This window comes from Alligator mississippiensis, chromosome 5, assembly GCF_030867095.1.
Source record: "Alligator mississippiensis isolate rAllMis1 chromosome 5, rAllMis1, whole genome shotgun sequence".
Classification (NCBI taxonomy): domain Eukaryota; kingdom Metazoa; phylum Chordata; order Crocodylia; family Alligatoridae; genus Alligator; species Alligator mississippiensis.
In genome coordinates, this window is record NC_081828.1 from 131351375 (window position 1) to 131377925 (window position 26551).

The 26551-nt window shown below is 41.1% G+C and overlaps 1 protein-coding gene across 2 annotated transcripts in view; it reads left to right on the forward strand.

The window, feature by feature from the left end:
• TRANK1 (tetratricopeptide repeat and ankyrin repeat containing 1) overlaps positions 1–26551 on the forward strand; it is a 71064-nt gene that overhangs the window by 29246 nt on the left and 15267 nt on the right. For both annotated transcript variants that reach the window (XM_006271419.4, XM_014602567.3), the window contains 11 exons: positions 2058–2228; positions 5137–5298; positions 10643–10897; positions 12876–13052; positions 16068–18953; positions 19557–19756; positions 20298–20435; positions 21143–21283; positions 22114–22270; positions 23138–23226; positions 24990–25093. In XM_006271419.4, coding sequence (XP_006271481.2) covers positions 2058–2228; positions 5137–5298; positions 10643–10897; positions 12876–13052; positions 16068–18953; positions 19557–19756; positions 20298–20435; positions 21143–21283; positions 22114–22270; positions 23138–23226; positions 24990–25093 — 4480 coding nt within the window. The remainder of the gene's footprint in view (positions 1–2057; positions 2229–5136; positions 5299–10642; positions 10898–12875; positions 13053–16067; positions 18954–19556; positions 19757–20297; positions 20436–21142; positions 21284–22113; positions 22271–23137; positions 23227–24989; positions 25094–26551) is intronic.

Genomic DNA, 26551 nt, shown 5'->3' on the forward strand with positions numbered 1-26551 from the left:
TCACAATCATTGGTTTATCCACTAGGTACAGCTTGTTTTTTTTTCTTCCTGATATTTCTAAGTTTTGATGCCCTTTATAAATTGTATAAGGGCTTAGACCTGATTAGATTGAAGTTGTGTTTATTTGTAAAATATGTCTTGTCTTAGGTGTGACAAATTTGGAGCTGTTTTTCAGGGGTTTCTTGTAAAGGTCAAATTATGATGCCATCTCTGAATTTCCTTTTTTTCCTCTGGTTACAACTGTAGAAACTTAGCTTTATTATTATTTTTACATGCATTTCTTAATAATTCAACTGGGTGGCAACAGGAAATGAACATCACTATTGATCCCATGATTACTTGGTTAAATGCTGACCTACTGCATTTTTTATAGTCTGTGGTACTCTCATTCATAATATTGAGTTAGTTGTAGAAGTGTCACATTTAATCTGTCATAGCCATCCCATCTGCTGCTAAATGAGTAGTGATAGAAGAAGCAGAGGATGGAAGAAATTTCACAGCCATCTGCTTTTCCAAAAAAAAAAAAAAAAAAAGCATAAATGGTAAGGTGTAAATGCACAAAGCCAGGCATTACATATGTAAAGTGTTTTGCTTCTTCCCAGATTTTCTTCCAGCCAGGTTATGCCTTGATGCTCTAGCAAGTAGGGACACAGTGGTAGGAGAAGGATAAGAGACAGTGATAGGAGGTTCCTACCTTCTATCGCTGTTTCTTATCCACCTCCTGTCAGTGTCTTAGGAAAATGAAAAGGTCATCAAGTCATGACTAATGCTTCTTTCACTTGCTTGGTTGCTTGGCTGATCCCCTAACTCTTGCACTCCTCCTGGCTTTTTGCTGGATGTGGCTTAAAGCAGATGTTCCCCTGTCCTGAGGTAAGGAGAGTACACATCTTCTTGGGCATGTCTACATGAGATGCTAACTGCTCAGTAACCTAATAATACTGCATAGTAGCATGTCACAGCACAAACAGAGCTAATATGCTACTGTACATAGCTTCGCTAAAAAGGTGTGCTCTGGTGCTACTGCACAGTAACTCTGGTTACTGCACATTAATTTACTAGTTGATTATACACGTACTAAATTTAATGTGCAATAACTACTGCACATTAATGAATATGTAGATGCACCCTCAGAGTATTACGGTGCCCATTATAAGGGCATAAAGGGGTATTGTTAAGAGAGTTCATTGCCTTCTAGTACACTAAAAATATTTTAGGCATGGTCTTGTTAGACCTATTAGATTTCCAAGTGTGATCTTAATTTCTCCCTGTTTGAGTCTCTGGAATATCATTATTTTTGAAATCCACCTTCATCATGGCCTTAAGACTAAATTGCACAGAGCAGTGAGGTGGGAGAGGACTCACTAAACTATTGCACAAACTTTTTGGGGGAACTTGAAAAGTGTGGAATAGGCTTATACTTGAATGCCTGGTCAACTTATTGTGGTGAGGCCTCAAAACCAAGTTGACGTTTTTGAGAGACTTTTGATTATTGTTTGTTCTAAGACATGTATAGTTTCTGTTGAAGGGAGCAAAAACAATATTGTATTTAGCAAAATGGTGATAGCTTTATTAAGCCTTGTAATAAAGCTTTAGATGATCTTCTCTTCCTGATATGGAATGAAACTGGTGCTTTGCTCTGTTTTCATACTTAAGAACATGGGATATTGTGAAGAATCTGTCTTTATTGATCACCCCATAAAAGCCTTTTTTATGTAAGGCCCTACTTAATGGCTTAAGCACTGTGCTGGGACATAGGAGACCTAGGATTCAGTGTCTAGCTTGACCACTGTCCTGCTGTATGTTCTTGGACCTTGTGCCTCAGTTTTCCTGTCTGTAAAATGAGGGAAATGATGCTGTACTCTTACACATTGTATGGAGATCTATGGATGAAAACCACTATATAGGAAACAGATAGTGGCAGTCATATGTAATATCGAGCTATTCATTTTTCTGTAATCAGCGTTTGAACTACCCTGCCCTCTTCCCCCTGCCCTCTCCCCCCACAAACAGTGGGGCCCATGCTTTCTCTTTCAGCTGCATTTCTTTTTATGGTTTAGGTCAAACAGATGATGTGCAGATGCTCCTAAATTATGGAGTGGATCCCACTATTGCAGATGGACTGTCAAGATGTGCTGTCGATATGCTGAAGAAAAATAAAAACTTCAAGGCTGTAGATATAATCAACAGTCACATAGCAAGACATCCTGCTTTCTCTGTGGAATCACCAGGTATTACATAAGGCTGTTTTCATTCCCTGTTTTAAAATGGTGTTCTTTTATGAACCACAGAAGTTCCATTTTTCATTATGAGTGATGAGTTTCATTTTTGTATCTCTCCTGTATCAGGTTTAAACTTCTTGTCCTTGTATTGAAAGACATTTGTAAAAAACTCAAACAGTGTTTCTAATATCACGTTGTGTCATTCCCTGTCAGCGATGCTTTACTAGTCTCTTGTCATCTTCAAAAAAAGTATTTGTACCACCATTTGGTTCCGTGTTCAAACTGAGTTATTTCCGCAATCTGCGTCTTTCCACATTTCTTCCTTCTCTGGTGTTGCTTACTGTGTCTCATTACTTCTTGTCAAAAATAGACCATACTTCTGCAAATTTTACCCACATGTGTAACTTAAAGTGTCAATGTGACTACCCATACAGTTGGAAAGAGTATGTGCTTAAGTATTTGCAAGAGCAGGTCCTTAGGTTCGTAAGAATCTTTGCATCATGTCTTTCCATTTATTATTAGGCAGCCAGTTTTCTTTTGGATAGCGTAATAATAACAATCCTATTTTATGGGGACCAGAAATTGCAGTGGAATGACAGTGTGCTAGTTAGTGTGTAATAGTTTTGTAAAGCTGGGGCCTTTAGGGGATGTTTTGTGTACGTTCAACTATGCTCAGGTTGCCACTGATAGTAAGTTCTGTGGCTGATTTCACCCCCCCCCCCCCCCCCCCCCCCCCCGGGGTAGTGTTTAAAATGTACAGATGCCAGTGCTATTGGGAACTGGCAGATTACATTTCAGCTACTCTTCTGGATGAAGAAAATGCATATCATTACTGTAGAAGCTTAGTAAAAATAGAAGCATGCCCCTCCCCCCCCCCCCAAAAGCTTATGATCTACATTTGAAAAATTTCCATAATATTTTAACTATGGAGAACTCTGGAAATAATCAGATATTTTTTTCCATTCAGTAAAGGAAACCGTTCTGACCTGCCATCTTCACCTACCTGGTGGAAAGGAGGCACTTTGTTGCTCGTATACCTTAATCCATATACTAACTACTTTTATTCATCTTTTTGTGTCTTGTTCTTCTCCCATAACACATTACAACTGGAACATCAGGAGAAATAAATAATAATAACAAAAAAAAATTATAATTTGCTAATATGTCATTTGGCCAATTTTTAAAATGGTGGCGACTTCCTGCTCCTCAGTTGAGATCTATTACTGGTTCTGAAGTGAAGGTCTATGTTACAAAGGCCACATTATTTTTGTATCTTAAACAGCCTACCACTAATTATGTCATCTAGAATATGTTGCTTACTAGTCAGAGCTCATCACTCCATCCCTTTTCAACAGGAATGAAAAATATTTAGAAATAGGAACTTGTAGGATGCAGTATTTGGGGCCCACTGAACTACAGCCTGCTCTAGTGTTTTAACCATTAAAAGGATCGAGATGCCCTCAGTTGATTCTTCCCAAGTACCTTGGAATAACATGCTGCTTTGCCTGCTTTTTCGGCTAGAATGCATTGACCTCTTTGTTTTCATGATCATGCAAAATGATGGTTGTCACAAAACCATCTATCTGCAGGGGACCCCTGAGGTCCCAAATTTTCCCCATGGAACTGCCACTTGCCCCAAGGAACAGATTGAGGTTGCCCCAAAATAGCTTCCTATCCTAGTACCTCAGTTCCTTTGCCCTTATGCTGGATTCTGCTGTTGCAATGAGGGACCTGTGATGGACCCAAGTGAGTTATGGGTTTTGGGTTATGGAAGCAATATAGGTCCCCCTCTCTATGGACAGAGTGAGCCTGGAATATCATTCCCTTAGAAATAACTCTTTCCACTGTCAGTCAGGAGACAAACAACAAAAGGATTTATTACACGGGTTGGAAGCAAACAAAATGGACCATAGGTTTGAAGACAGAAAAGTGTACCAAGTACAGATTCTTACCCTTCATCTAGCTGACATCTATAGTTTCTTTGTGCTCTTTTGCCCTTGGTCTGCAATGGTCCATTGGCCTGTGGCTTTGTAATGAAAAGATCGACTTGGAATCTCTTCTGCTGAGGCTCTACTGCGGTCCCAATCCAGCTGATGATCATCTTATCAGCCAGCTGGCTCCAGGACTGCACCCGCACTGGTCCAAGCCCAGCTGTGGTCCCAGTCCAGCCAACAATTATCTGATTGTTGGCCAGCACATACCGTACTGAAGCCAGTTGGGGACACGATGCAGTCCTAACCCTGCCATATGTTGAGTTTGAAGCTTGATGGAAACCAGCCACAAAAATATTACACAAAAATTGTGTAAATTTTTGTGGTAGGTTTCTCTTTTTATGGTGCCACTTATATCCTGAATGTGTGGTCGAGTGTCTATTTAAGATACGATTAACAGACTAATCACACCTTTAAGTGTAATATCTGTCAGGGGCCTTTGTTTATGTAGGATAAGAGAAATAGTTGTTGCTCTACTCCTGGAATATCCTTCAGAAATACCTGAAAGATGACTACCTTCCTTGAGTTATCTCCAGTAATCTGACTTCTGTCTTAGCATCCTAAGGGATGAAATAAATCAATTTATTTTCATCTCACTTCGATGTAGTTTAATGTCTTGAAAGCAGCAGACAAACTTAAATCGGGGTTGGACTTTTCTGTTAAGAGCATTTAGCTAAAATGGAAAGCACACTGTCTTCCAACATTATTTTTGTATAATATTTCGTGAACTGGCAGATGACATATTTTTGTGTCTCTTCTTAAAAAAACCTACATGTACTTTTACCCAGGTTAACACTCCTATAGCTATTAATAGGATATATATTGTATAATAATATCCATACATTCTTCTTCTCTAAGGAAACCAAACCAAAATGTAACTAAAAGGAAACCAGAAACAGATTACCAACTTTGGTGATATTTTGCAGGGCAGAGTGAAAGCAAAACCTCGGCTGATAAAATGGATTTTCTTCAGGTTGCTTTTGAACAATTTCTGAAGTTCTGCAGTCCTGAAAACCAAGAACAGCATAAAAATTTATTGCAGGAAAAAGCTGTTCAGAACTTTCTGAAGAAACTGTCTACTGTAAAAGGTAAGATAAACAGTTTATCTCCCCTTGTCACAATTTCATATCTATAAGTCTTTTGTATATGTGGCTAACATGTAGGATTTTGCCCCCTGGTTTCTGTAACATAGGACAAAAACATTTTGTACTTGTTATGTCTTGCCTTTTTAATGTTTCAAGAAAAATGCACAAGATTCAATGCCACAAACGGCATAGATTATATTATAGTTATATTCTTTTGTTGCAGTCTTGCCTATAAATGAGCAAGGGTATTGCTTTATGCTTCTGTGCTGGGTTTTGTTTGTTTTTAATTTTAAGACTGGCAAAATGCTTCTGCCTACAAATAGAATTGCTATATAGTATTTTCAAATATAATGACTAAAAACTGATTGACTCTCTTGTTTGTATCACAAGTATATTAATACACTAATATTTGGAGTCATAGTTATATTTTTCTGACACCTTGTTACTAGTATAAATGCTATTCATCAGAGTTTTATTTGGCAGTTGTTTGAATCATACTGAATACAGTGCGTTTGATTTTTCCGCCCCCCACTATATTAAATATTTAACTTAAATAGGACTGTTAGCATTCCAAGATTTTATTTTTATTCTGCCAATTCTAGCATATAGACTTTAGAGAGAAGGAGGCCTTGAATGCAAAGCTGCAGAAAGACTTCTTATGCTTGTGTTAAGCAGCTTTTTCACAAGCAGGAGTTTCCTGTACTTAACACTGTTTTGCTTAGCGTTATTTCGCTGTAATGCTCGTTTTACATTGATACCTGATTCCACTTAGTGCTCAGTGAGTTTTGTTATAATGGTCATGGTTGCTATCTTAGTTTGTCAAAAACTTTCAATTTTGCTTAACGCTATTTCTGCTTAACGCTCAGTTTTTTGGGAACCAATTAAGAGCTCTAAGCGGGAGTTGCCTGTATGCCTAAGGTGCATATCATGTGTTTTGTTCTTTAAAGGCAACTTCAACAAGAAAGCAATGCGTGACTTTGCATTTTATTTCAATGCTGGGTGTATTGACTTAAGCATTAAAATAGCATCTGGAAAGTAGAAATAACTGCCTCACACCACTGCACTGCAACACTGCTTCTATAATATTAAGTAACCTTCAATTTGAACATTGAACAGCAGTCATTTTCTGTTTCCAGTCATTTCTGTTATCAGGAAAGCGTCTCAAATCAGAGAGACAGAAAAAACAAATCCAGCAAAATGCATATTTTTTAAAATATAGTTTTATTGTATTTTTTCCGGTCTTTTGCTTTTCCATTTTTTGCTTCTCCCCCTTACCTTCCTTTCTACCCACCCCTTTCTACAGATGATATAGTAGTGTGCTGGAAGTGTGAGAGGGAGGGACGTTCAGACCAAAAGAGAAACGTGGGGACATGAGGAGCACAACATTTCTGCTAATGTTTAACTGTAAACTCCTAAAATATGTTGAAATATATTTATATGAACGTGGAAGCCTTTTGATTAAGATCAGAAAAGTTTAAGTATTGTTTGTTCTATTGTCTGTCACCTTAGCATTTACTCTCTTCTGTCACTCAGGCCTTCAGGGTACTGGTCCTTTCATTTTTATAGATACTGGATTATTAGTTTTTTAATAGGGAATGTAGTCAATATCAATCTGGGATTGTGTTCTCTTTCAAATTCCAGAATGGCCCAGAGTAATAAAGTTTGTGGATAGATTCAAGTCAAGCTTTTCTCTGAAAAGAGACGGCATGAATGTTGTCTTACACCCCCGCCCTCCAGTGTATTGCAGGATATTAAGAGTTGTATTTTCCATACTTCCATGACAAAAATAAGTGTACATTTCTCTTATCTTTGGTTAGAATTGCAGAGTCGACACAACTGAAAAAAGGCTGAAATGTATTTTGTACCTATCTATTTCATAAAGAAGTTCGGCTTCCAGAGACAGTTGCAGTGATGAGAAAAACAATGGGTTGCTTGGACGAAATAGAGTAAATGCTCTGCAGGCCAAATTCTCTTTCTAGTGCTGGTGCCTAAGGTATAAAGCACACATCTAGGGGTTTTTGTCTTTTGGCCCCCCCCAGCTCACATCCTCCATTGAGCTTTCTGAGCTGGCAGTCAGTTAAAGTCCTATCTTTACTTGTATAAACTCAGCAAATTTGATCTGCAGTTTGAGAGATGAGAAGCGTGGAATCATGTGCTACTATTTTGTTTGGAATTGCTCTTCAGAGTAGAACTGTATTAAAATACACATCCCCAATCTGGGCTCTGGATGAGTAACTAGTACAGCTTGTTGACCAGATATGTGGAAAGAGTGGTGGTTCCTACCCAACTGGGAGCAGTGGGAAGTCAAGGCTATGCATGCTGCAGTGACTATTCCTGACTTTCCTACAGCATGCACCTAATCACTGCTACCCATGGGGTTTGTGTAGTGTGACCTGAACTTCTAAAGGGTGCACACGCCAGCAGGTTGCACCCCCATGCTGTTGTTGCAATGAGCCTGTAATAAAAAAAGTTGAATTGCTTTAGTACAGTCACACTTTCTGGTGGGAGAAGCTGGGAATCCAGTAGGAGAGAGGATGTCATAAGCACAGGGAGGTGATAATGCAGTTCCAGAGGAATGTAGCAGTTGAAGCTGAGCAGTGAAAATAGGAGAATGTGGCTCTTTTATTCTTGTGAATTTAGTAATTTTGAAATGGATCTTAGATTCTGCACTTGTGAGACCTGAGGTCCTTTTAAGCAGTCTAGGGCAGACAGCAGCACCATGGGCTTGTCAGCAGTGCTTTACGAGTGTGCTTCAACTCTTTTTTAGAGAATTTGTGTTCACTGTCTACATGAAGTATTCTCTGTTCCTCCTCTGCTTTCTCCCAAAAGTGGGGGAACAGAGAAGTAAGTGAACAGGTTTTTTGTGAGAAGGTTTTGAATCTGATTGTAAATTAAGGACACTCCAAGGTTTTTGTTTTGTTGGGGTCGGGTTTGTTTGGGTTTTTTTTTATCTTTTACCTGCCTCCCTTAGCTGCTTGCCTAAAGACCAGGAATACATCCCTTGGTATAGTTTACCCTGATTATGTATACCAATGTAATTACATCAAGATCAGGAACAGACAGAGGATCAGATGTCCCAGCACAGGTGGCTATTTATCACTGGCCTCATCACTAGATAATAGCAGATAATAGCCAGTTTGCCATCATGGAATAAATACAGACTGATGACACAAGCCAATGTAACTTACACCAGTATAGGTTTACTCTGATTCTTTACAGGGAATTGGGTGTAATCCAGGGGGGAATTCTCCATTGGGTTGGGTGAAGTGGCTCTAGTATAGGGCTTTGCGTCATCTTTTTGCAAAGTCCTTTTTCAGATATATGGGGAGCCAGAGGAAAAGCAGGGGCAACGTTGGACCCCTGCTGAACCAGATGGGGCAACTGACAACTGACGCCCAGGAAAAAGCCAACCTATTAAAATAGGTACTTTGCGTCAGTCTTTCATCAGTCCCATGGGACGCCCGTGCCCGCTACGGGACAGGGAAGTCCGGGTGAGGATGATCCCCTACCCTCCATTAATGCTGATTTCGTGAAGGAACATCTTGAGAAGCTGGATACCTTCAAGTCAGCCGGCCCTGACAATCTTCACCCTAGGTTACTCAAGGAGCTGGCGAGCATCATAGCCCAGCCTCTAGCATGGATCTTTGAAAACTCTTGGCGCTCTGGTGTAGTGCCCGAAGACTGGAAGAAGGCCAACGTGGTGCCTATCTTCAAGAAAGGGAGGAAAGTGGATCCGGCTAACTATAGGCCCATCAGCCTGACTTCTATCCCGGGGAAGATCTTAGAAAAGTTTATTAAAGAGGCCATCCTTAATAGACTGGCCGACTCCAACATCTTAAGGGATAGCCAGCACGGGTTTGTTGCGGGTAGGTCTTGCTTGACCAATCTCATTTCCTTCTACGACCAGGTGACCTATCACCTGGACAAGGGAGAAGAGATTGATGTCATATATCTTGACTTCAAAAAAGCCTTCGATCTGGTTTCCCATGATCGTCTCTTGGAGAAACTGGCCAGTTGTCGCCTTGGGTCCTCCACAATCCACTGGCTGGAAAATTGGCTCCGGGGTCGGACCCAGAGGGTAGTAATTGATGGAAGTCACTCATCGTGGTGTCCTGTGACCAGTGGGGTCCCCCAAGGCTCTGTCCTTGGACCCATACTGTTCAACATCTTCATTAATGATGTGGACACTGGAGTCAGAAGCGGACTGGCCAAGTTCGCCGATGACACCAAACTTTGGGGCAAAGCATCCACACCAGAAGACAGGCAGGTGATCCAGGCTGACCTGGACAGGCTCAGCAAGTGGGCGAACGAGAATCTGATGGTGTTCAACGCCAATAAATGCAAGGTTCTCCACCTTGGGAAGAAAAACCCACAGCATCCTTATAGGCTCAGCAGTGCTATGTTGGCTAGCACTATGCAAGAAAGAGACTTGGGGGTCATCATTGACCACAAGATGAACATGAGCCTGCAGTGCGATGCTGTGGCTAGTAAAGTGACCAAAACGCTGCTTGCATCCTTAGATGCTTCTCAAGCAAATCCCAGGACGTCATTCTCCCCTTGTACTCGGCGTTAGTGAGGCCGCAGCTGGAGTACTGCGTCCAGTTTTGGGCTCCACAATTCAAAAAGGATGTGGAGAAGCTTGAGAGAGTCCAGAGAAGAGCCACGCGCATGATCAGAGGTCAGGGAAGCAGACCCTACGATGACAGGCTGAGAGCCCTGGGGCTCTTTAGCCTGGAAAAGCGCAGGCTCAGGGGTGATCTGATGGCCACCTATAAGTTTCTCAGGGGTGACCACCAGTATCTGGGGGAACGTTTGTTCACCAGAGTGCCCCAAGGGATGACGACTAGGTCGAATGGTCATAAACTACTACGAGACCGTTTCAGGCTGGACATAAGGAAGAATTTCTTTACTGTCCGAGCCCCCAAGGTCTGGAACAGTCTGCCACCAGAGGTGGTTCAAGCGCCTACATTGAACACCTTCAAGAGCAAACTGGATGCTTATCTTGCTGGGATCCTATGACCCCAGCTGACTTCCTGCCCTTGGGCAGGGGGCTGGACTCGATGATCTTCCGAGGTCCCTTCCAGCTCTAATGTCTATGAAATCTTAGTGCTACTTTTTTACAATGGTTTAGTGCTGATTACAGCATTACAAATGTGTCATCTATCCAGGTCCTAAGGTAACATTGATTTCTTTTACTGATTTTTGTTTATATGCATGCTTTCTAGGCTATTGGATACAGAACACTAATGCTAGGTTGAAGTTATATATACTTTGAATGGTTAATAATTCTGGAATTGGTTTATACTGGTCAATATTTTTGTTTTGTTTTTCCTTTGTTTCTTTGTAGAAATTCCTGAAGACATGGTTTGTGACATCTACCATGCTTGTGCTACCAGCTTCATAAAGCTCTTGTTAGAAAAGCAAATGTGGCATGAAGTTTTGCTGTTGCTAACAGGGAAAGCCAGTGGAAAAATGTCCCCAGGAGGTGGACTCATCAAAAATTGTGATCTTTCTGACATCAACACTGGCAGCATTATCAAACAGCTTGACAGAGCGGATGAGCGACGAGTACATCTCATAAGATGCCTGATAGAAAGAGGAGGTGAAAACTCACAGATATTAAAATGTCTTAGAAGATGTAAAACTTTAGTTTGTTGACTGTAACAAATCTTTTAGAAATACTACTTTGTGATTCTCCTGCCCTTCTGTGAATGCAATAGCTGTATATAAAAGGCTTGATTCTAGAGCATGATGTTTGTGTTGAAATGGATAGAGCTTACCTGTAGGGTAAGCTAATATTCAGCATGAGCAAGGGAGCAAAATCTCCACTGAAATGCCTTTGTAGAGGAAATAGCCATACGCTGTTTTCACTTGGATAAGGAGAGCTGTGAAAAGCTTATGTATGTTGTTCTGAATGTAAATTGGCACAATTAGCCTCATTTAGGATGCCCATGGATTATTTCATGAAGGTTTTCTATTGCTTTATATAGGGTGATAGGTGATTACCAGTAAACATGAAAACAAGGTCCCTTCTCCAAGAAGCTGTCAGGATCAGTAGATAAAGTAGGGTGGAATAGTGCCGTGTGGGTCCCCCTGTGGAGTTGAGGAACCATTGCCATTTATGATTCCAAACTGGGGACTGATTGGTAAGACTGTAGTAGTGCAGACAAGGACTTGGGCGTTATGGTGGACCATGAGCTGAATATCAGCCAACAGTGTGGTCTTGTTGCAAAAGAAAAAAATAAGCCACCAGCATACTCAGTTGTATTAACAAAAGCATCTCTTCCAAATCAAGAAAAGTGATTCTTCCACTCTATTCAGCAGTGGTGAGGCCTCACCTAGAGTACTGTGTCCATTTTTGGACCCCTTGCTTCAAGAAAAATATGCATAGATTGCTAAGAGTCCAGCAGTGAGCATCAAAATAATTAGAGGTCTGGGAAGCAAGACTTGAGGAGAGGCTGAATGAGCTAGGATTCTTTAGTCTGGAGAAGAGAAGACTGAAAGAGAATTTGATAAGTCTTCAAAAACCTTCAGGGCAATTGTAGAGAGGATGGAGATGGCCTTTGCTTTGTGGCTGTATGGGACAGGACTAGGAGCAACAGCCTCAAAACTGCAGCTGAGGAAATTGTGGTTGACCATTAGGAGGAAACTACTGACTTTGGTGCAGGCATTGGAACAGATGACCTACAGAAGTCTCCATCCCTTGAAATTTTCAAGAGCAGATTAGACAGACACTTGGATGGGCTGGTTTAGTCAGGGATGATCCTGGCTTTACCAGTGGGCTTGTTTAGATGATTTTGTGAGGTCCCTTCCAGACCTACTTTCCTATGATCCTACAATATGTTTCATCTTGGCAACGGACTCCTGAAAGGTCTGAAAATTGTATTTAAAGCTTATTTTTCTTCAACTGCTACACTATAATAATTTATATTTTTCAAAGGTGGGGAGAGGAGAGTAGTTTCAGCTACAAGTAAATGGAAATATGCTCGTTTAACTGTAGTTCTGTGCAAGTCAGAAGCAAGGAAGAAATTCCATTCTTTTTATTATTTTTTACATACTCTACTCCTGCACTTTTTTCGATGGGGGGGAGGTTGAAAGAATTGTTGGGCTTCAGATTATTTAAGGGAAAATCTTTTTTTTTTATTTCCCCCCCTTGATACAGTTTTAAAGAGAGATTGATATGCAGTTACTAGCATTACCTTAATAATACTCGGAGACAGACGCATGTAATGAACTTTTGAAACTAAACCTATGCTTTTAACTATTAACCACTCAATATCTGAAGCTGATGTCCTTTCTTTTTTGCAGCCTTTGTAGTTATGGTAACCATATTACTTTTAAGGAAGTCAATGGCACTGCTGCGGGCTTGCCTGGTGCACCATACCACTCCACCTTCTTGCCAAACAGTGCCTCATGCCCCTGTGATTTCAGGATGTCTGTTTTAATTTTCTCTAATTGGCTGGGGCTCACTTACGAAACCCAGGACTGTCTTGGCCAAACTGGGACATATGCTCACCCTGTTTATAGTATACAGACCTATTTGTCTGATTTAATGTAAATATTTTTTTCTGTTTCACCAGCTTCACCTGAGGGGCCTGGAACCATCCAGGAAAAACCACTGACATTGTGCTTGAAAAATGCTGATTTTGAATTGGCTTATTTGCTTCTCAGCAGTGGTGCAGATTCTCGGAGTGTTTCCATTAAAGAAGGTGATACTCCTTTGCATGCTGCAGTCTCCATCTGTTTAGACAAAAGAGGTAAGACTTCTAATGTCCATGAGACCATTGACTTTGGGAAGAAGCTCTGTGGTCCTACCTGTATGTCTGAAAAATAAGCCACTAAATAGGAACCAATAAAATGTTAGGAATAGGAGGAGGAAAATAAATGTTAAACTGGAGCATGGCTTCTGACTTTGGGGAAAGTGTTAGGGCTAATGTTGAAGTATTTTTACTGTTTGTTTTTTTTTTCTCCCCCCAAACCTTTACCTTGAAAGAACATAAATGCCATACTAAGTCAGTGCATTTAGCCTCATATCCTCTCCCCAGTAGCTGACAGGAGTAGATACTTTATAGGGAGAGCATTGAAGTGGATAGATCTAGGGTGATCGATCCCCTATTAATTACTCTCCCTGAGATCCACCATTATTGGTTTAGAGATGCCCAAAGAAACTAGGGCTGTCAAACTTAAAATGTGATTGTGATTAGTTGCACAATTAAAAAAATTAGTCGCAATTACTTACGATTTTAATCACACAGCGAATAATTCAAAATTATGCACAGAAAAACTCAAAATTATGCAGGTATTGTGTATGGTTGGGGGGCGAATTTTTTATGGTGTTGTGGGCTCTGTGTGTGTGTGTGTGTGTGTGTGTGTGTGTGTGTGTGTGTGTGTGTGTGTGTGTGTGTGTGTGTGTGTGTGGAGGTGGAGGGGGGAGGGTCTGGAGCCCGGGGATCAGGATCCCCCACATCCCAGTCTAAGCAGGGTCTCCATGAAGCTGTCCCAGGCCTGGGGCATGCCCCCTGCCTGAGCATGGCCCCAGTGGTGGTGGGCTCACTCTGCCTTTGTCCCAGCAGTGGCGGCTGCAGGCAGCCTGGGCTAGAGACTTCTGCTCCAGCTGGAGCTCGCATTTCCCCACTTATTTGCTCATTGGGTCCCAGGAGGTCCCACCCTGTCCCAGGGCCAACAATGCCAGGCAAACCTGCCACAGCCCAGTGCCACCTTCCCCAAACCTCCTGCACTGCCAGCCCAGCTGCTTGAGGCCCCAGATGGGGGTTGTGGGTGCATGGGTATTCCCCCTCTTCCTGCTGCAGCTGCTTGGAGCTCGTATCCTGCTGAGACCCGCCTGGAACCACTATGGCGGGGCTGCCTGGTACCCTTGGGCCCCATGGCTTGGGCTCAGGGCAGGTCGGGACCACCTGGGAGCTCTGGCATGAGTGCCTCTGGGCCTGTGGGTCCTCATGCATCACTGGTCCAGGCCCTGGGGAGTGGTGGTGATGGTGGCCCTGAGCCCTTGTGGAGGCAGCTGCTGCTGGTGGGTGGGGGCAGGTTTCCTGTGGAGCCATCTCCCACACCTCCAGCTCAAGCCTAGTGCCACTGGAGCTCGAGCCACACCCAGTGCCACCACTGCTGCAATGCCGGCCAGAGCTGCCGTTCTCTGTATGCCTCCCAGGCTCCCGCCAGGACCTGCATGAAGCCGTTGGACCTGCTGGATCCCAGCAGGAGCCCAGGTGGCGCAGGGAGGAGAGCGTCAGCTCTGCCCAGCTTGGCGATGGTGGTGGCGCTGGGAGTGGCTTGGGCTCTGGCAGCACTGGGCTGGGGCTGAGTGTGTGGTGCGGCATGGGGTGGGGGCTGCAGGTGGTGACTTTACAGGAATCCTGCCCCTGCCGGTTGGCAGCAGCTACCTCCACTGGGGGCAGGGCACAGGGCTGTGCGGGGCCCCAACTGGGAATGCGCAGGGGCCTGTGGACCCAGAGGTGGTTCTTGCTGGAGCTCCCATGCAGCCCCAACCCATCCCGAGCTCGAGCAGTGGGGCCCAAGAGTGCTAGACTAGCCCTGCCACAGCTCGGTGCCACCTTCTCCAAACCCCTGGTGCTGCTCAGGGCCTTGGGTGAGTTTTGTGGGCGTACCTCCCTTTTACCCCATTTCTGCTGCAGCTTAGTGGAGCTCCTCTTCGCTGCCACCGCTGCCCAACTGGGTGGCCTGGAGGCATTGGTGATGGCAGCAGAGCAGGGCAGCCCAGGTGCAGGCTCTAAAACCATGTGTGAGATTAACACATGAAAAAAATTAATGAGTTAAAAAAATGAATGTGTTAATTGGTTCTTGCCTTAATTGTGCACATTAACTGCAATTTAATTGACAGTCCTAAAAGAAACCTCTCCAACAGTTCTGCTCAACAGCTATTAATAGATCTGTTCATGAATTAGTGTAGTCCTTTTATGAACCTGGCTATGCTACCTGCCTCTGCCACCTCCTGTGGTAATGAATTCCACAAGTTAACTATGTGTTGCATAAAAAAACAAGGTCCCTTCTGGCCCTACTTTTTTTAGGATCTTAAGTATAGTGTTAGTAACTTCAACAGGAGCTTTGCCTGAGCAAGGGCAAAAGAAAAACAGGGTTTTGCTTCAGCCAGCCTTGTTTTTGTTAAATCGTGTGGAAATTTTTAATTTAATCAGTTTAAATGTGATGCTGAGTAATTTGTTTACAATGTACAGAAATAAATGTGTATGTTCAAATGACTATCTGTTACACCTGCTCAGGAAGACAAGTAAGTAACTTTTTCTGGTGAAGATAAGGATGGCTGAGGAAGTATCACCTTTTTTGAATATGAATGAAATTACTTCAGTGTAATAGTGACCAAAATCTACCAACATTAAACCTCTGGCTGGTAATGTGATTTTGGTCAGTATGTGGTTGAAAGGCATCTGCAAAAAATCACACTAGTGTTTTTATTGGCTATTGTGTAAGGAAAGTGTTAATTGAGGAAGCACAAAGACTTGTGCCTTATTTTCCCCAAAAGTTAGGAGAAGGAAACAGCTGGGTTGTAGTTGTGGTGGTTGAATGTAACAAGCAGCATACTGCCTCTGTTCTGTCTTGTCTTTTTTCTGTTTAAACAGTAAACATCCCTTGCTTGGCCTATCAACCACTACATTGAATGCATTTTTAAAGTTACTTATGTTCAGTTAATAGTAGCACAGAGATTGGAAATATAACTGTTTCTGCCTCCTGGGAGAAACTAAATTAAAGTTAGTGATTTTGGTGTCTATTTCTTTCAGATGAGATTGGTTTATGCTTCCTCAACTATCTACTAGACTGCTATGGTTCAGATCCATCCACTTTTCCACACCTTAATCCAAACATCCAAGACAAAGATGGAAATACAGTGATGCATATTATTTTTCAGAAAGTTTTGACAAAGCAGGTTAAGAAAATAATAACTTTGTTAGCAAAGTTTGATATCAATTTGAACTTAAAAAATAAATTAGGAAAAGATGCAAGGCACAGAATAAAAAAAACTAACCCCCTGCTATGTGCCTGGAATACAGCTGTATTGGAGAAGAAAAGGTATCGACAAGACACAGGAGGGCAGCCAGCTAAAATGCCTAAACCCAATCCTGTCTGTAATACATCACAGTCAAAAAACACAGCATATTCTTTATCTGCATCTTCAAGAGCATCGTCACCTAGCATCAACTCATGCGATGGTTTAGAAAAAACAAGCTCAAGTACTAATAGTTGTGAAGAGATAGATGGTACTCAGCTAAAGCAAGAAACTGGAGTAACTAAGCTCTTAACTCTAAGAGATCATTTAGGGCAAGCAATCTCAGATTTAATACAGAAACTTGAATTGGGTGACACCCCAGCCCAGGAAAATTCTCAAATAAAGCCATCTTCTATACTAACTACTGAAGGGAAAAACATTGATTCCCCACAAATCTGTGGAAGTGAGAGACTGTCTCCGTACGAAGGAGAAAGTGTTCACTTGGACAAAGAAGGTACAGAGAAGGAGCACGATAAATCTGCTTTGCAAATGCTTACCAGAGAAGAACAAGAAATAACAGAAGCTAATGGGCAGATCCAGGACACTGAGATGTACATTCAGGACTTTGATAATATGACCTGGGAAATAGAATGTACTTCTGAAATGCTGAAGATGCTAGGCAGCAAAGCTGTACCTCCTTATTTGAAAAAGAAAATTATAATGGTAATTCAGCAGCTTGGAAATGGAGAATGGACGCAGAGCCTTCAAAAGCCGCTAAAACATTTGAAAGCTGATATTCAGCTGTATGAAGCAAAGTTGAACAAGGGGGCGAGGATGCTATGGGAGCTTGCAATAGACTTTTCTCCCCGTTGCAGTGAGGTTCCAGAAAAGATTATAGAAATGGAACAGTCAAAACATCCTCTAGAGGAATCTGGGAGAATTTACACTGAAATCATAAGGATATGGGACATTGTTCTCGATCATTGCAAACTTGACCATGCTATAAAAACAACATGTATTGCATACAATCGTGGCTTGTCTTGCATCTTGAGGAAGAAACTCAAGGGTATAAATAAATCCCAGCAGTCCTCTAACATGAAAGCACAAAAGCGGTTTCCTCGTTGTTATGTTGAAGACATTGAGGCAGAAAAATCAAAAGACCCTGTCATACCTGAATATTTCCCTCCAGCCAGCGCAGTGGAAACAGAATACAATATAATGAAATTTCACAGCTTCAGTACTAACATGGCCCTTAACATCTTAAATGATATGAATTCTGCTGTTGAATACCCTTTCAGAGTCGGTGAGTTGGAGTATGCAGTGATTGACCTCAATCCTAAACCTATGGAACCAATAATCTTAATTGGACGGAGCGGCACAGGAAAGACTACTTGTTGCTTATACAGGCTTTGGAAGAAATTTCATTCTTACTGGGAAAGAGCTTCTATAGCAGAAGGCCCTCTGTTGGTTAGACAAAAGTGGCAGAGGCAAAAGTTTGAATCTGAAGAAGCAAACATGGGGGAGGAAGATGATGAGGAGGAAAACCAAGAAGTAGATGATGACTCTGAGTCAGTTGAGATGAAAACTGTGGAGAGTCTAGCTGATGAACAAGACAATGAAGACAGTCATTGTTCTACAGAGAGCGATTGTGAAGTGGAGGAAGAACAAGGCATTGAAGAATTAGACAAACTCGAACACTTGCATCAGATTTTCGTTACAAAAAATCATGTTCTTTGCCAAGAAGTTCAGAGGAACTTTGTTGAACTTAGTAAATCTTCCAAAGTAACTAGTCATTTCAAGCCACCTGAGCCAAATACTTACAAGCTACAAGAGCTTAAAGATGAAAATTTTCCACTATTTGTCACTTCAAAGCAATTGTTGTTGTTACTGGATGCATCCATGCCTAACCCATTTTTTCTTAGGAATGAGGATGGAAGTCTTAAAAGAACAATTGTTGACTGGTCCACTCAGGAAGATTTAATCATACCAAATTGGCAAGATGAAGATGAAGATGGTCATGTTGAAGGAGAATATGTTGAGGATGAAAAGGGTATGGAAACTCAAACAAGAGAAAAAGATCCTCGAGTCTTTGTGACTTACGATGTGTTTGCTAATGAAATATGGCCAAAAATGGTTAAAGGCAAAACTTCCTATAATCCTGCCTTGGTGTGGAAAGAAATAAAATCTTTTTTGAAAGGGTCTTTTGAAGCATTAAGCTGCTCTCATGGTAAACTTACTGAAGAAGAGTATAAAAAGCTAGGGCGGAAGAGAGCCCCGAACTTCAAGGAAGACCGGAGTGAAATCTATCATCTCTTTTGTCTTTACCAGCAAATAAGATCGCAGAGAGGTTACTTTGATGAAGAAGATGTCTTGTATAATTTATCTCAAAGACTTTCTAAGCTTGAAGAGCTACCGTGGTCCATCCATGAGCTTTATGGTGATGAAATTCAGGACTTCACTCAAGCCGAGCTAGCGGTGTTAATGAAATGCACAAACAACCCTAATGCAATGTTCCTGACTGGTGACACAGCACAGAGTATAATGAAAGGAGTTTCCTTCCGTTTTAGTGATCTGAGGTCACTGTTTCACTATGCCAGCAAGAACATGGTTGACATGAGACAGTGTGTAAGAAAACCAAAAAGGATATATCAGTTGTATCAGAACTACAGATCTCATTCAGGTAGAGTACCAAAATATATTTTAAGGCCACTTCAAAAGTGACTTAGTGATTGGATGCTTGGGTGCCCAACATGAGACATATTTTAAAGGACCCTGATTTTTCAGAAGCCAGATACTCGTATCTTCTGAAAACGACCTTTTCAGGTGCCTCAGGTTGGACATCCTCTATGAAAATCTTGTCATCATTGAATGTTTTGCTTTGACTTAGAATGACTCCTTTTTTTTTTTTCCTGTTTTTTTTTTTTTTTTAAAAAAGGGGATTTATGCCTGAAACTTGCTCCTTCATCAACTTCCCCAAAATTCTGTATTCTAAGGAACAGTGAGCCTGCTTCTGTTTTTGCTTTTTGTTTTATTTGTTCTTGGCCTTCCCTCTTGATGGAGAAAGCAGTTTTTTCAGTCTTTGTAACCTACATTCTAATATCTGCTGGCCTAGTAGTCGGAGATGCTCCAAATTAAGCCTAAAGTATCCTAAAATACATTATAAGACTGCTTTCACCCCTAATGGTAACTTTTCCCTGGGCATTTCTTGATTCAGCAGCTTGAACAATTTTTAAAATGTTTTTGTGTGAGATCAATTTGTAATGCATGTTCTTATTCCTTGCAGGAATTCTGCGTCTGGCCTCTGGGGTGGTTGACTTGCTTCAGTACTATTTCCCAGAATCTTTTGATCGTCTTCCCAGGGACTCTGGCCTCTTTGATGGTCCTAAGCCTATTGTCTTAGAGTCTTGCAGTGTTAGTGACCTGGCAATCTTACTGAGAGGCAACAAAAGGAAAACTCAACCAATTGAATTTGGAGCACATCAGGTTTGCTTTTTCTAGGTATATTAGACTCGGGCGGTGTCTCCTGGAAATACCATGTTTCATAGATAGTTTTAGGTTTGTAGCTGAATGTACCACCCCTGACTGGCTGCAACTTTCTGTTGCTTTTATGGCCCCAGATAAGTCTTACTATACAAACTAAAAATCTTTCTTATTTCTGCCTCCAAGCCTTTTAAAAAAACATGGTATTTTTTACTCCTTTCTTGTCATTTTACTCTTATTTCTTGATTCTGACTTGCTCTTCTGTTCTACCAATCCTTTCTCTCATCATTTTGTGGGACACTACTGTTGTGTTACTTTTAATAGGCAGAAGCCAGGTTAGCAAGCTGTTTTCTGGAATGAAATGAAATCGCCATGGAGCTAGCCTAGTTTAATCTACATTTCAAATCTACTATGGCCTGCTTCTTAAGTAACATTTGTGGTTCAGTATCTAACTTGTATGTTTTCCCTGTGCAGGAATATTTTTGTCTCTTTTTAATATTGAGAGTTTCATGTTCTTTTACCAGTACATTTTATGTTATGGCAGGTGATATTGGTGGCAAATGAAATGGCGAAGGAGAAGATTTCAGAGGAACTCAGTTTAGCTCTTGTGCTAACAGTTTATGAAGCAAAGGGGTTGGAATTTGATGATGTCCTCCTTTACAACTTTTTCACTGATTCGGAGGTACTGTTTTGCTCAGTCTGTTTTTATACAGTTTCTATCTTGTATTTTTGGTCTAACATTGGACTGACTGACCATTCAGCTGAGGAAGGATATATTGTTCCTTATGGAAACAATCGTTTCTACTGCCAAGTGAGACTCGAGACTCGCTGGCAAGTGCAGTCATCTGGTGTTTCCTTGCCCCTCCTGAGTGTAGTGCATGCTTTATTTTTCTCGCTTTTAATTTTTTTTCATACAATATGAGCTGTAATGGACCAGTATCATAGGCTAGAACCTGGTACATTGTAGATTTGCACTTTGAATAGTAGGTCTGCCAATATACATTGGTCTGGGAGAACTTTCCTCCTTTCATTTTTTTTCAACTGTTGTAAATCAAGAGTCATTCCATTGACTTAAACAGTTAATGCGGCATAACAAAGTAGATTCATACTCCTGATCTTTAGCATCCGTAAGTCAAATTCTGTATTTCCCCTAACAAAGGGAGCAACTATTTGTTGTTGTTGCTTTTTCATCCTGGCTCTCTCTCCCCTTGGGATGAGATTTAGGATGAGCTTGTTTTAATAAGGCAGAATTTGGAACTTGAGAGTAGCTTCCAAGTGGTGTGTATGTCTGTAGGAAGAGAAGTTACTTCATTTGTGTGCATACAAGTGTATGGACGCTGATTAAGAAGGTGATAGAGCTAACTTCAATTATTTGTTTTTCAAAATTAGGCTTACAAAGAGTGGAAAATCATTTCTTCTTTTACTCCTCCTCCTGTACCAGAAGAAAGCAAGCCAGTGATTGAAACAACATTAGAGAAAAATGCTGCTACTCAAAATGGGCCTCTTTCATTTAATGCAGAAATGTACAAGGTGATATATTTTGATTCTTCAGTAATGCATCCGTTAGAGATAGGAAATGCACAGTAAACTGGAAGAACAGTTTGAAAGTTCAAGAAGGTTGCTAGTAAAATCTAAGTGAGCATCCTAATAAATTACATTTCTAGTCAAGATCATAGTATTTCATATTTTCATACAAAAATCCCAAAGCTAGCTATTAAGGTATGCCCCCCACCTCTTTGCCCCCTTCTCCCCCAGTATTAATTTTCGTTTGTATATAGAATTTAGTTTGCTTTGACTTAAGGAGGATTATGGGGTTGTTGGTTTTTTGTGTGAATATATTATGCATGGGCTGGTAGAGTTCATATATAGTGATCTCATGTTTATCATTTAAAAACTAATGAATACCAAGGTAGTGATTCGCCATTATACTATTCCAGGTAGCTTCACTAAAAACCAATGAAGTTACTTTCATGTATGATTGGCATAATGTAGTTCGGGCTTGTAGCACTGGTTATTTTCAAAGTTATGGAAGACATGTAACATTTGATTTGCATCATGAATGTGTATGCAGAAAAGCAAGTGTTAACATTTAAATGGTTATACACAATATTGGTCATTTGTACATGTGGGTTACTGCTTTGCAGTAGCAGTAACTGGACATACATTTCAATATGTGACTGCACTTCCTTGCATTTTACATACCCAATTGTCAATTTTATAGTAGCAAAATATTTAGTCAATTATCTTAAGATGCTGTGCTTAATTGGCTTAAATGTGCCCATCAGATTTCTGTTTACAGTGAAGTCATAGCATTTCTAGATTATATCACTTATTTTATTGTCTTAATCACTGTGCTCCAGATGCTTAATGGAGAATTGAAACAGTTGTATACTGCCATTACAAGAGCCAGGGTCAATTTGTGGATCTTCGATGAAAACCGAGATAAACGGGATCCAGCTTTTAAGTATTTCATCAGAAGAGAATTTGTTCAAGTTGTCAAAACAGATGAAAACAAAGGTAAAGCTTGTCTCAAAACATTTTACAAAAAAACCCTCAAGGCAAGACAAGTCATTCTGTGTTTTACTATAGTTTATTTTAAATGAGGTAACCCTTCTTTCTTTTATTCCCTACAAATTTCCTTTTCTTTTGGTTTGCTTGCTTTTAAAAAACATGAAAAAAGTGGTTGGATTTAGGTGTTGCCTCAAATGATGTACATTAAGAATGAAGTCCTTAGCTGGTTTCACTCAATTGTTATATCTACAAACTTCTGTTGATTCCAGTGACAGTTTTACTTGTTATTTTTTTTAACTCAGCCATAAAGAGTCTATATATTATGAAGGGACAGTGAAGTTGCTCTTATCGTTGTAGCAAGTATAGATTTTAAAGGCATTCTGAAACCAAACAAATCATCAGCATTAAATGCTAATAAAAATGGAAAATCTCATCCACCTCTTGATATTATCAACTGGCACGGGCACAGATCAGGGCAGCTTGGTATATGAGAGAAGTATAATGATTAGTTTTGAAATACATTAAATACTTTCTCTTATACCACAACACTAACTCAAAAAGTATTCTTCCTTAAGATTTGGCTGACACTTAAGATTTGACCGACACTTGGCTCTTCCAGCCAAGTGTCGGTCTAACCTGCTCTTGAAATTTCCATAGATGGAGATGCTACAACCTCTCTAGTTAGCCTTTTCCAGTGCTTGGCCACCCTCGTAATCAGAAAGTTCTTCCTAATCTCCAACCTAAATTTCATCTACTGCATCTTGAGGCCATTGCTCCTAGTCCTGTCCCCTATGGCCACAGAATAATCTATCTCTATCCTCTTTATAATTGTCTGTCAGGTATCTGAAAATATCCTTCTTCTCCCTTTTCTAGATTTAGATGATAGCATGTTTGTTAAAACTTCAACTCCAGAAGAATGGATTGCACAAGGAGAATACTATGCGAAGCATCAGTGCTGGAAGGTAAAAACATGTGTTTGTCTCATGTGATGTCAAGTATTTTTCTGTATGGAGATCCTGTTCCCTCCATAAAATCACTTGGTTCTGTTTACAGTAACACATATATGAATGAATTAGTACTTGGGATCTTAATCCACGTAGAATTTTATTTCCTTACACGTTCTTCTAGGTTGGAGAGTCAAGGTTCTGGAAGCAGAGTGCTTTGGATGATGAGCCTAGAACCTCCTAAGGTCTCTGTGTACAGTAGTTTTTACTTGTCTTTAAGCCCCCCTCTACACATTACAGGTATCGTACAATTAACTGGTTAATTGCACAATTACCTTGAGACCAGCTATACATTCAAAGTACTTATCCTGCCATAGAAAGCTCCAACCAGCTATAAAGTTAGACCTTGAAACGTGTACTAACTTTATAGCTATTTACTATCAAGCTTTAATTTGCATGTCTAGCAGGATCTCCCCTGTGGTTGGGAGCCCTGTCAGCTAACAGAAGACTTTTTTTTTTTTTTAAATATGAACTAGAATAAATTAGAAAATGTCTCCAACTTTGCCTCTCCCTCTTGCAGGAAGAACAGAAATCATTTGTTGTTTTAATGTGAAATACATTTTATTTTTAATTTACCATACACTTTTTTCTAATCTTTGGTCCTACATTTAATGTGTCTTTTCCACAAATAAATGGCATAAAACAAGAAAAATATTTTTGGCAATAAAATAAGGCTTTTGTAAAGGTAGGACTGGTCTGCTTTGCTCTGTAAAGGATGCTGACAAATGGAGCAGACAAGCAGTAAGTATACTGGTGCAATAAAGCAGGTACACTGTTGCAGAGTTGTTGGTGTGATTGTGAAGAGCCTGATAAAAACATGTTTTGTCTCTGTCTGAAAATGTGCAATAGTACTGGTGCATGAGACAGGTAAACAAATATTTTTCGTTCTACAATTTAACTGTGCACTGATTAGTGTTTTCAGCTTGCTGTGATCTAACTAGTGATGCAAGGTCTAAAGAACATGTATTTAGTCTTGTTCTCAATTATTTTGTGCTCGGCTTAAATGCTTGGAGAACTGGGTTCTAAAAGCTGCAGTGCAGTATATCTCATGTGTGATTTGATTTTTGGATATTGGAACTATATTGGTCTAAATACAGAACATCTGAATCTAGACCGAGCCCCGTGAAAGCAAAAAAAGAACATGCAAGAATTAACTGATTTCCAGTGATGGAAATTATATGGCTTGTTCCTTTGATGTGCAAGCTAACCCTCTCAAGTCTAATGTGATAGAAACTATTGTTTGCTCTGCCAGTCTATCCAGAATTCTGCTTTCGCTATTTCTAAGTCAGTTGTCTATATCAGCAGCTCCTAATCTGTGGTACAGGTACCACCAGTGGTATGCAGACAACCTGTAAGTGGTAGGCGTTAACAGACTTATTACAATTACTTTATATGACCAGAATTTGCTGGTGGTACTTAAGGTTGTTATTTTAAAGTTGGTGGTGCACAATCTGTCAGTTTGGGAACCGCTGGTCTATATTAAAAATAGCTGAAATTTTGCATGAGGACATACTTCAAAGGCACTTTTGTATATTCATATGTGCTCAAACTCTTTCCTTCCCTTTCCTTCATTTCCCATATTGGTCTTGAAGTTTGTCATGGATGGGATCGTAAAATTAAAAGTAAGCTCTGCTTAAATAGAGGCTTTGTCAAGTAATTTTATAAATACTTAAATCATGAGCGTGGTGCACTAATGAATGTAACCTGTTATTCAACATCAGGTGGCGGCCAAATGTTACCAAAAGGGAGGAGCAGATGCAAAAGAGAAATTGGCATTGGCTCATGATGCTGTACTTAACGTGCAATCAAAGAAAAGCAGCCCCAAGTAAGTACTGAGATGTAAATTTACATAAGTAACAGTGTTTCTTGGAATACATACAAAAAGCTAAGCTTCAGATCCTGTTCTGCTTCTAAGATGTCTAAACAACTGCTGATAACATAACCAGATAAAAAATGCATGCCTTGCATTAGGATAACAACCTTTTTCACCCAAGGAGGTGCACACATTGTGATGAAGGGGAAGCCTTGTTCAATCCCAGAAGGCAGTTCTATTCTGATTTTCTGATTGGGGCAGAAAACACTCCCCTTTTGCTGAGTGGGAATTCATGGGTCCATCTCAGAGGAGAGCTGTCTAATGAACTAGTGGATTGAAGTATGATCCAAAACTAAATGAATACTTAGTCTCAGCTTCCATGAAAGAGGAGAAGGATAAAAATGAGGGACAAGGCAGAACGAGTGATGGAGAAAGAGGATATAGTATTAGTAAATACCACATTCAAGGTGGAAGCAAACCTCATGAACTTATTAACACAGGGATGGACAAAATACAGCCCGAGGACCAGATCCATAACACCAATTGATTATATTCAGCTTGTGGCTGCCCCCACAGTGCTCTGCATGGGGGCAAGCCCTGCCCACTCCTGCCTGGGGCAGCCCCCACCACCTGGCATCGCCTGGCCCTGGCTGTGCACACAACTTCCCAGCAGATACCTGGGTACAGCTTGGCTTCTTCTCCTGCCTCTGTTGCGCCACTCTGGGCAGCAGGTAACATGGAGTAGCAGCAGCAGCTGTGGGAGAATGTGCCAGGCACCACATGCCCAGCCAGGCAGCAGGGTGCGGAAGCTGCAGCTGGCTGGCTCCTGCTTCAGTGCATAGGGCTCCAGCTCCAGCTGCCTTCCACCTGCTTTGTCCACCCAGTGTGATGAGCAGCTAGCTGTGGGCTGCTGACCGGGGAGAAGGCAGCCCTGCCGGGAAGCTGTACATGCTGACCAGGGCTGGGGTGGTGCTGGTGGCCAATGTAGGGTGGGTAGGAGGGCAGTATGGACTGCCCCAGCTGGGAGTGGGCAGGGCTTGGCACCATACACAGCGTCACAGGGACAGCCATGGGCCAGATGGGGAAGTGGCATAGTGCACCTGCATTGGACCACCCGAGCAAGTTCTGCTGCATGTGTCCCCAGCCCTTTCTCCCTCCATCCCTTCAGCCCTGGCCAGCTTCTAGGACCTTGTGCATAGGTAGCTCTCCCATACATGCACACACTTGCCTTCCCCCACAAACCCCTCCCCCCTCCCCCCCCAAAATATACAACAGTAAGACTTTTATTTTGAGCTATTCTGCAGTCACTACTCACAAAACATAAATTGGTCAAAAATATTTTTTGAAATAAAATTAAAACATGCCATAGTAGATGTTTAAGTTTTTAGTATATGATTTATTTTTTATCTATAATTTGTTACAATGATATCTTCTGAAAGATTTTGTGTGTGGCCCTCAATAGCTCACCAA